General features: G+C 34.9%; 1 protein-coding gene across 4 annotated transcripts in view; it reads right to left on the bottom strand.

The window, feature by feature from the left end:
- The window catches only part of BBX (bobby sox homolog (Drosophila)), a 282596-nt gene that overhangs the window by 85256 nt on the left and 185422 nt on the right, over nt 1-11918 (bottom strand). For all 4 annotated transcript variants that reach the window (XM_011995361.1, XM_011995374.1, XM_011995367.1 and 1 more), the window contains 2 exons: nt 11524-11766; nt 1579-1774 (listed from right to left, as the gene is read on the bottom strand). In XM_011995361.1, coding sequence (XP_011850751.1) covers nt 1579-1774; nt 11524-11766 — 439 coding nt within the window. The remainder of the gene's footprint in view (nt 1-1578; nt 1775-11523; nt 11767-11918) is intronic.

Below are 11918 nucleotides of genomic sequence, written 5' to 3'. Positions count from 1 at the left end.
CAGCCTCGGCGACAGAGTGAGATTGTATGCAAAAAAAAAAAAAAAAAAAAAAAAGCCAACAACACCAACAAACTACATACCCTGATCTAGATTGAGAATTGGGAGAAAAAGCAATGGATGTTACATGATGACCAAAGAAATTCAGCTGGAAGCCAGTCATCTATATACTCTTTCTGAGTTCTGATAATACGATATTTTAGAAAGTACTCCAACTGATACAACCTGGGAAGTCCAGAAAGCTCACCAAGACTATCTAATAACAAGTGGTTTGAAGATAAAATTGTACAAAGTGACAGCTAAAGCAAGGACAGATACCTATGTCTGATTCTTCTGGGATATGTAGAAGCATCATTTTGGGAGTTTATTTAGAATGACACTACAGACACCCACATAGCAATCACCTGCATCCTTCCCCACCACCCCCCTAGAATGCTGCCATTATGTTAGACTTCATTTTTTAGAGGCAGGGTCTTGCTCTGTCACCCAGGATGGAGTGCAGTTGTAAGGTCACAGCTCACTGCAGCCTCGAACTCCTGGACTCAAGTGATCCTCCCATCTCAGCCTCCCAAGTAGCCAGGACTATAGGCACATGCCACCACACATGACTGATTAAAATAATATTTTTTGTAGATTATCTAGAATACTGCCACACACTTTATATACTATGAATCACACAGTGAACTATAAAGTCTTGTTAAATTTATTGGTTATTAAAAAAATGTGTTATCACAATATCACTCAACCTCTTTCCACAACCTTTCCATATGCAAATAGCTCAATACTCTGATTTGGAAGAAAATTTGCTTCTAATACCGAAATAGGAACCCTATAGCTCAATCACAGCATCACTGCCTTTCGCCTGCTCAATCTGCTAATTTCATCTGGCAAACTCCTCTTTTGATTACTGTATTGCAATAGCTAGGGAAGACAGAGCCACTTGCAGGGTGAATATAAGAACTTTATTTCATGGTAATACATGATTTAGCATACCTTACCACCCAAAGAGCACTAAAGGTCCCATAACAAATGGCACCGTCTGGAATTTTAAATTTGTCTGACCCATACATGAATGGACACAAGAGGAGACAGATAGGATGGGAATTCTAAGACACAGCTGTCAGGTCCATCTCAGATTTATGATGTACTTGTTCATATTCGTGCCCTCAATGTTTCCAATACCCAGATGATCTACATGATTGTGGCTTTTTAAGTAGCATGATAACTAAGGTGCATATTGGGATGGCTTACTGGTGTGTATGTGTGTGTAAGCCGTTCTGTGAACATAAAATTTCCAAGGCTTCTAACAATCTCCATGTTGCTGTCTACTTTTCCATACTGTCAATGTCAGGAATTCACATATATTTATAATGACACTACCACTGAGGCTATATATCCTTTTTAAAATTACATGTATTCTATATATATATCATGATCCAATGCTTGAAAATACGCTATATCTTTGCCACTGCTTAATATTGGTCATACATTTTGTCCCCCTGCCCCCTGTATTGTTTAAAATGCTGCCGAAATGTACTGCCCTGTCCTTAAAGAACAGGTGGAAATAGTGTCTCAACTCACCAGCCATTCCAAAGTTAAGCTGAGGCATTTCTTCAGTCTTTGCTTTCTTGGGGCTTGGCAAGTCTCTTGAAGAGTCAGATGGGAAGGCCCAAAGTTTCTTTCGTGGATTGACAGTGGGTGTTGGGGATTTCACAGGCTTGTTTGTGGTAGGACACCATTTGTAGCCAGGATTTGCTTTCATAAATGCATCTTTATACTACAAAGAAAAGGACAGATAGTAGATTTTAATTAACAAATAGACTGAAAAAGTTCTAAGGGCTGTCACACCATTCCCCTATTTAGATACCAAGTGAGAAAAACAATTTCAGTGACTTCTGTGGCTCTCCTTGTAGAAGAATGACAAGCTCAGCATAGGGTTCTAGAGATAAGACATGGAGTTATCTAATCCATTTATGGGATAAGCATTCAGAAGCTGTATACTTTGTGTTCTTTAATCCTCAACTTTAAAAAGTAGTATCCAAAAAGCTTTCTGACCTTGGTGGGGAGAGGGAGTTGTTTATAATGGAATGAGGCTAGGGCTCTGGAGACAGAAGCAAGTTCAAACCCTCAAACTTCCACTTAGGGCTACAGTAACCAAGGAAGAGAAGGTAGCTTCTCTGTGCCTCAACCTTAGATTCCATAAACTGAGAATAATACCACCAGTGCCAAGGGTTGTTGGAAGCAGTGGTGCATAGTGCATCGACCATTTCTTTAGCTGGCTGTGGACATTAAGCAAGTTATTAAACCTTTCTCAGCCTCACTTCCTCCACTTACAAAGTGTAACCACACTTGCCACCATGCCAGAGGTCTGCAATGAGCATACATAACTGAATATATAAACAAGCTCTAAGAGCGTTGATATGTGATGTTGCAATAATCCATCACAAACTTTGTCTTACTTGGAGGTTTCAGCCTTCACTGACAACATCTTTCTCCTTCATTTTTCTGTGGCTTGCTCCTGTTACCATTTCTCTCAATTCTGCTACCTTTTATGTCTTGCATGACAATAACATGAAGCAAAATACATTTATTGCTATTTGTTACATATTGCCAAAAGTTATCTGTTAAGAATGTATTTTCCACATATTCTTCAATTTTTATTATTGCTAGATATTTTATTAAATTAATACAATTCATTCAATCCCATAAGCTTGCCTTTTAAAATGGTAACTTAATGTGTGACATTAACTCACTATAACCTCCAAACAGCTTTTAATTTTACCCAATAGTCTGAAAAAGGTCCTTTCTCCTTGGTATGTACTTTCCTTATACCAAGGCTATACTTTTTTTCCTATCATTTCCCTTTAAATCATATAAATGAAAACTGTGATGTAGATAATTATGCAATGTTAACTGACAATGGTGTAGAATTATTTCATGTTATCTTAACTCAAAGTTTCTGAATAATCCATTTTTTTTAACCTGTAAGATATATATGCCTATTGATACATGGATACATGTAGAAGGAAAGTAAGCATAAAAAAACTGTAGAATACAGTCCCATTTTTCTTACAAAAATAATTAAAATTGGACACAAGGCCAAACTAGAATTTACTATCAAAAAGCAGAACGTGTCAGGAGTTATCAAATGTGATACAAGAGACACACTACCACAGTGCATTCATGTGCATGAGGGATTTACATATTAAGCTGAGGCAGACAAATAGCTCTGCCTGCTGTCTGGAAGTGGAAAGTGACAAATGGCAGGGTGAGGTGAAAATGGAAGTAGCAGACGCATGCATCATTATTGTGTCCCAGTAAAAGCACACAGGCCGGGTGTGTCAGATGAACAGTCACTTGAACAAAGGTCACCACTTTATAAAGTGTCAAAAGACTTTCAAACAAATTGATTAACATATTTGTCATGATAAATAAAATTATCTATTTTTGGGAGGGAGTAGTTTAAAAATTTTAAGAAGGAAGTCATAATTGTGGAAAATGCTAGACAGGTGTCACCAGAATGATGGCCAACATCAACTAATTTTAAAGCACCAATCATACCAACAGAGTCCAGCTTAAACTAATTTACAATGGGGAGCTGGTGCTGAAAATCACATAGAGCAGTTATAATCACCACATCTCAATTTCTCTTGCATGTATTCCACTCACCTATCCACATCTCAAATATTCTGTGAGCACTGACTAGATGACAGACACTTGCTAGACACTGGGGAGAGAAAAGAGTATGAATTTGATGGAGTCCCTGTTTTCATATTGCTTACAGTCCACAGTTTACAAAAAAATATATAATTTCTTTTTACACATGGTCCATAAGGCTGGACCATCGCTTCCTCTGGCTCAGGCAGGAAAAATGGTTTTACAATGGATCTGCAAAAGGGCTACCTACCTATATGAGTTGGAATAACAGAGGGCAAGAGAAAGGCCGGGAATACGTGGGGTTTTATGGAAAACAATAACAGAATTTACTATAAGGGTCTACACTCTGTAACGGTATCACAATATTAATCTTGCAGATTCTTAAACTCAATGTAGATGTTCAAAACCATGTTCATGAGTTCAATCAAGTATACATTGAGTGGAAGAGTTAAGAATGTGAGAGAGAGAGAACAGAATAACACACAGTCTTTGTCCTTAAGGAGTTTAAAGTTTAGATACAGATGCCATCAATTCATGTAAAAACACAAGTTAACACAAGCAGTATGTGAGCATCAAGCGAGGGTGGAGGCAGGAAGAGCCTCAGGGTATGAGGATGTCTATCTGTTCTTGGAACCTGGCACTTCATCAATCACTTGCTCTGATTTAGCTAAAAGAGACAATAGTAGAAAGGCTTAATCATTTGTTGTGATGAGACTATTAGGAAAGGAATTACAGAGAAGGCTGGGTAAGGGAGAAATGGGGGAAGACTCTGTATACACCTCTGAAGTGAATATCTGAGTGAAATTATTAGCGTGCAGGTCAATCATGTGGGCAAAATCCCTCATTACAGGACTGAAAAGGCCTAAGAGACAGGCCCCAGATATCCAAAGCCAGACTGTTCATACTGATGGTGGGACAGGAAGCTCACTTATCCTCCAAAAACATCAAACAAGCTATCAGTCCTAAGATTTCAACGGAAGACTCTGTCAGATACCAAAATTTTTGTTAAAAATACTGATTTTCAAAATTCTCCCATTAAATAAAAATTCATCTCATGGCTTCCAATTTCTTTCTGCAAATTTCCAACCAATTAGATAAGCTAAGGGAATCCTACTTTGCAGCAGACACATAGTTCCTGACTTACCTGTGGTGCTTGGTAAATGCTGGATCCCTTCTCTCAGGCCCCATCCACTACCACGTTTCAGTAGCAAGAATAATAAATTAGAAATCCTGCTACTGATTTTACTGTTATTCAGTATTGGCATCAAATACCCTTTGTCACAGTATTTTGTCTACTTAATATTTGATAATGGCATTCTTATGTGACAAAAGACGATATTCTGTCAATCTTTTAAAAATGGAGTCTCAACATTACTTTTCTAGACCATTTACAAAAAAATGCAAATTTGATAAACAAAAGCACTTTAATTTTAATAAAAGATAGACTTACCAACTGTTCTCCATTTGCCTGTTTTTAGTTGGGAGGAGGTGCTATCTAAAAGTCCACTAGTATTTCTAGTTATTATTAAGGTCTAGATCTTTTCAAGAGGGTGAAAGAGAAGTCGCAGCCCTAGTGAGATTCAGTCATGAGGGACCCCGAGAATGTCTGTATAAATAAAGACAGATGACTCCAGTGCAAACATATGAAGTATCATCTACCAAAACCGTGAAAAAGAGATTAAACTAGAAATTACTGGATTTCTGAGAAAGAGCTATAACACGTTTTACTGTATAATCATATATGTGATAGAGGGCTAAGTGAATCTCTAGCATAATAAATTCTGAGACAGCTGTTTCTCTTCCCATCCACAAGCAGAAATCACATTATACAAGGGTAAAAGAAGAGAAGGAATTATCAGATAAGTGGTACTAATCTGTACTTTCTTAGTCTTGAGGACCTTTCCTTCATAAAAATTCAAAATTATCGTTCAGATAATACAACTCAATGCATTATCTGATCTGAATTATTCTTGCTATCTGTTTTTAATAGAAAGAAAATTAATTAGACTGTTTCACATGACAGAACACTGAATTAAATTTATGGTTTGATTGAACAACAATAGCTTAAGTTCTACATTAAACCTGCAAAACTTTCATAATAAAGTCACTCCAACAGAAATTATACACTTGAAAAAGTGGTTTGAATATGTGACCAGGAAATTATTTGGTTGTTGTGTTGTAGAAATGTCATAAATGAAAATTTGAAAGCAAAGAAACTGGCTACTTCATGTGGCTATAAGGGTGAAAATTATTATGGCAACAGTAGTTTTTTTACAAGTATAATTTTACTCCCTAATCTGAGTAATTATGAGAAGAGTCAGTTTAATCAGTGTGCACTAATTTTAAAAATTGAAATTTCAGAATTTATTTAAAAATGTAATTTTGTTACTTTTTAAAAAGTAGACAGTGATCTGTCTACTAAGATCTGTCAATCTAAAAATTAACATCTGAAACCAAATACTAAAACGAGTTTTGAGAGACACAGTTTAAATTCTCAATTTATTCCTCATTAGTTACGGAGTTTTTATAGTCTTTATAAATTTATTTGAATATTTAAATACAAGTGTTTACTAAACAATTGGCAAATGGACTAATAATTCAAAATCAAATAGTTCACTTAATTAAACATCTATGTTGCTAAAAGCTAGTAATAACACTGAATAGTATTGGCCAAACTGGGCAAATGATATTTTTAGTTTTGTTCATTTTTGTGTTTCAAAGACTAATTTTTGCATTTCAGTAGGCCTTCAATGTATTAACAGTTCATAATAAAAATAATAATCATGTAGATAGAGAAGTATGAAACAGAAACAACATAAAGCCGCTTATCAGAAATAACCCTAAAACAAACATTTGCATAGAGTTTTAAACTTTATGTAATGCTTGTACATATATTTCCTTATTTGTATTTTACATCAACTTTGTGAGGGCAGGCATCTTAATTGCCATTTTACAGATGTGGCAATTCAAAACAGTATGAGAAGGGAGGTTAAATGAGTTAGAATTTAATAATGTAACTTAATAAAATGAGTTTATAAACATTTAAATGTTTATAAAAGAACCTGGACATGATATAGCAATGTTCACAAAGTTATTATTATCATACCAAAAGCAAACATCTGAATATTTCTTTAAACACAGTAAGAAAGTTCTAATATCTAGAACACAGGAATGGAAAAGGTCTCAGAAGCAAGCAATGTTGTGAAACATAAAGCTGACATCTTTAGGTTTACTATCTATATCCCACAAATGTGGTGGGGTCCCTAATTAAACCATACTCAAAAAGTATAAGCCATTTGATTAGAAGCAGCAAAAGGGGGCTGACGAAGGAGAGAAATGGCAAGTGCTAGCTGAGGGTGGACTCCCCAACCCCTGCAAAAAACCCAAACAAAACAAAAAACAAAACTACCATGGAAAAGCGGAGAGGATATTCAAAAGAATAAAATAGTTGAGAATTACTAATAGACAAAACACTATTCACAAAAGTCTCATCAAGTCACAGATCATAAAGTAATTCCTGTGGAAATAACAAGTTAAAGGTTTCAAAAAAAGTCAAAAGATGTTCTGAATACTTTGAGAAAGTATGTAAACAAAATTTTAATGAAATTTCTAGGATAAATATATAAAATAAAAGTTTTTAAAAGAAGAGTAAAGTTTCATCTCTGTGGAAATCATTTAGGTATAGCAGCTGTTTCTCAGAATGCTGGATAAATGAGGTGCTACTCTAATAGTAGGCAAAGTGCAATAGCATGCTTGCTAGAATACAAATTATACTATTTGTTAAGCATGATGTATAACAGTTAAGAAAATTTCTCCAGAGTATAATACAAGAGAAAATGAGAGAGTATTTTCTTTGGAAAAGAGTCCATATCTGATGAATCCAAAACAAGGGAATGAATGGTCTTTACAAAAATTATCTCAGCTGAAAATAAATACTAAAAAATAGATACGTTTTGTCTGGAAGAAACATAAAAGAACTAATCAATAAAAAACCCATGGAATTTTGTGGTGGTCAAAACCTTTCCCAGAATATTGACAAAAATAGATACCAACACTTTCAAAGGGCTAGTATAGTTCACTTCAAGTTGCATTTTACTACATTTAATTCCATAGCTGTTTTATTGGCATACAGCTGAACCTCCAAACTTTTAAGTCTGGTCTCTCGTGGGTTTTTGCCTTATTTACCTTTATATCACAATTTTCTGTTACTCTTCTATGCATAACCTAGGCTCCAGGTGAAACAAACTATCTGGTTCCTGAAATTGATTTCAGTTTCCCACACCTACTCTTACCCTTTTCCTTTTCTCTGAATCCTTATACGAAAACCCAGGCCAAATTCTGCCTACTTTGTAAAGCCTTTCCTGATCCACTTCCACCTACTTCCCTCCCCAGCACAAGCAGATTCTTCCCATAAGACTCATGACATTTTATTGTTACCATTCTTGCCATAATTACCCCAATATACTTATCTTTCAGGCATCTAAAGTGGACAGGGTGATATACCTATTAGAAGAACAAACAGGAGTCAAATGGGAAAGAATATCCCAGCTCCACTGTATACTAAATGTATGGTTGGTCAAGACACTAACTCCTTAGGTTCCTGCTCTGAAAAATGGGAATAATCTTAACTCACTTTACAGGTTGGTGCTTACGTTATATGCTAAGCACAAAAAGGACCAATCAATCAATAAATGCACACATTCTGTCTCATGCCTATGATGCTAAAACAATGGGTATGATAAAGGTCATTCAAATTATTTAAGCTTTCCAAATCCTTCCCTCCTCTTTGTACTGTGTTCTAGCTGAGGTTCAAGATGTGTGATCCTCTCAATTTATTCTTAATTCATTATGATAATTAGTTTAAATGACAAATAGAAGGTTCCAGCAGTATTGTAGGCAAAAATGCAGAGATCTGTATTCCTGTAAGAGTACATACATGAAGATGTTAAAAGGAAAGATATAATTGTTTCTGTGCCTCCTAACTGGCAGTCACACGTTCAAAAATTAGAACCTGTGAACATCCACAACACTGTATCATCATGTACATTAGTGAATTTAAGAAAGCAACCCAGGTTGTAACCTTTGAATAGTCTTCTTAAAATTACTAACGAATTATTGCTCTAATAAGGTTCATCAGAGAACACAAAACCCGCAATCAGCCGTTTTTTTCCAGCAACTGAAATTAGTTCTGGGAAATAATTTAAGAAACTAAAAACAAATCCCAGAACAGGTGCTTTGTCTTACCAGATGCAATAATATAAGATAATCAGGAGCAAGGAAAGGGGTCAGAGGAAATTTTCATGAACAGGTAAACAGGCAATCTTTTCAAAGTTGTATTATTACTCACTCTTGCTTTTAAAATATACTTCTTTTAAAAACAGCAAGAAAAAGAAAACATTTCTCACTCAATTGATAATGGCAGGACAGATACTGGCAAACACCACCTAAGCATTCACACCCCCATCCACACACTATGCTGAAAGAATCTGTCTTGCACCCTAATGGACAACATCTAAAATTTGAGGTTTAAAATTTAAAGATTACACATCTAAAAAGAGTTTTAAAAATGATTGTGTGTTGGGGGAGTCTTGAAAAACAGACCACATTTATTAACGGCGTTGTATCGCTAGCTACTATCACAAAATCTGGCCAAATTAAAGGCACTTATTAAGTATTTGTTCACTGAACTGACATTCCAATTAAGGCTGCAATATTAACATAAAAAGCACCAGCACAATTATATGCACTTTAATGTAACTGCAAAATCATTTAGAAAGTAAGCTGAAACAAGTAGGAATCACTTACAACTAGGGACCAATTGTGTAATAATTTTGAAAGTAGCTGAATCTTCTACACTTTGCAGTAGAAATGAAGCAACATTTCATAACAGCAACTACAAACAAGGCAAATTATAACGTGGAACATCAGTTACAGTCTCCACATTTAGTAGATTGCACTGGGCCACCTTAACAGATTTCATTTTAGTGCCACAATGGCAAATATTGTGAACCTAATTAAGTAATTAGTAAGGGATTTCCTATATGAAAATAATACTTCCTCTTCTTAAAAGTGGCCACCTACTGGGTTTATAAATTAGGCGTTTTTAAGAAAAAACAAACAATATACTGGGGACAGGCTGCATGTTATCCCAAAACGGCAATCTAAAACAAACTCAAGTGTTTAATTATAGGAAGCTTATGCATTTCCCTATGAGGTTTCAGATAATTATTTATTTTACTATATAAGAATGACTATGAAAAATGTAAGACTATTTAATGGGAAAGTTTTACTGTTAATTACTGTTACGCTATGGGAATCTAATGAAATATTTAAAATCATGTAGGTTACTATAATTGATTTTAAATTTTCCACAGGCCCTATATAGTTAAAATCCTGTCTTTAACAGTCAATTCTTGAAGTCTTATATGATTAATTATATAATTATTAATACTATTATAATTAACAATCATTATAATCATTAATACTATTACAATTAATAATTATATTAATACTAATAAATTAATAATTATGCTAATATAATTACTAATTCTAATTCATAGTAGCAACTATGCTAATAATTTACTCAAGATTCAAATTTCCATGAACATTTCTTAAGAAATTTTTATGTTGTATTTTTTAAAATTTTTATGTTTAATGTTGATGTTTTTAGCTAATTAACTCAATAAAGGCACAGCACCTGGAAGAATTGTTTTTTCACATACTGAGATGTCTACTAAAATGTCTTGAAACTGTATTTTGTCCCCTGCTGGTTCATTTTTTGATAAAACTCAACCAAGTGTTTGGGTGACAGGGGTTTTCATGAACCAAGATCTTTTTGCAAGTTGCAATGCTGAGGAAATAATATTAGAATTATTCCTGTCAAGTTTAGCCACAATAATATTGCTTTGCTTATTACTCAGAGCTAAATCCATCACAATACATTTAAATGTATAATGGTCTCACATTAATTCCAAATACAGTAAAAGAACTATGATACAATTTTTGAAGAAATTTAGTAACTGCTATCATTCTGGAAGTGATTAATGTCCCACCTTTCTGAATAGCCTTCCAGCATGGAAATGCTTCCCACTAACTACTGCCTACACAGTATTTACAGGCATGCACACCTCGCAGTACATCCTGTTCCACTGGCAGTCAATCATTTATTGGTTTTAAATATTCATACGGCACTACCTACAGAACAGAAACAAGTCAAAGCATATTTCTTGATAATTTTGTTTATTACAAAATCAAAAAATGTTACCATCAGAAAGGATACAAATCTTTGTCCAACTTTCTCATTCCAATCACATTAGAAAAGGAAAAGAAAAAAAAGAAGCTGAGATGTAGAGGTTGACTTATGGATATGGTCACAAAGCTACTTAGCATCAGAACTAGATCAAGACTCTTTCCCATGATATAACTAGAGTAACCTAAGATTGTCAGCTTTACCATGGGCATTCTCTGACAATAAAAGTAGAGTTTCTAGAAAAACTTAAAAAAAAAAAAAGTCGCCATTCATAATAAATTACCATAATAAATAAACAAATCACCACTCACTGTAAACTATTCATAATAAACCTTCACAATAAATCAATCCCTTATATCAATCAGTGGGGTATAGACAACGAGAAAAAACTTCTTGTTAATATATTGTTCTTGGCACCTCCACCAGCATTTCTACATGGACTTGGAGGCAGGGGAACAGGAACAAGTCATACAAAGAGCGCACTTATGGTTTTGCTTAACATTTGATTCATGATTCACCTTCTCATTGCTAGACCTTCAACAGGTGCTTCATATTTGTTGACTGGGAGTTTCAGGACTGGTTGCTTTTAGCTATCAGAATACCTTGTCATTGTAACCTACCTCCTTGGCCATGTCTGTGTATTTCTGCTTTTCCTTTGGATCAAGAACAGCCCACCAATCAGCTAGTATCTTGGTAGCACCTCGGTTATCAAGCCTGGGGTGTTCCTGACGTACAAGAGAGCGATGGCGTTTGCAAAATAAAAGAAATGCATTCATTGGTCTCCGGGCTCGCTGCTCTGGTGATTCATCATCTTCAGTTTCACCAACATCTTGCTCTAGGCCATCGGCCCCAAGAAGTTGAACCTATTACCACCAAAAACAAAGCCAGATCTTTAACATGTTTTGGATAATTTTGACTTAACAGTTAGTCTTGGTTTGCAAATTGCATTTTTTCTTAGCTCCATTTAAACAATTTACACATCAAAAAAAATGTAATTTTAAAAAATCAACAACCA

Source organism: Mandrillus leucophaeus, unplaced genomic scaffold (assembly GCF_000951045.1).
Source record: "Mandrillus leucophaeus isolate KB7577 unplaced genomic scaffold, Mleu.le_1.0 Scaffold113, whole genome shotgun sequence".
Classification (NCBI taxonomy): domain Eukaryota; kingdom Metazoa; phylum Chordata; class Mammalia; order Primates; family Cercopithecidae; genus Mandrillus; species Mandrillus leucophaeus.
This window is presented reverse-complemented; position numbering and strand designations above follow the sequence as displayed.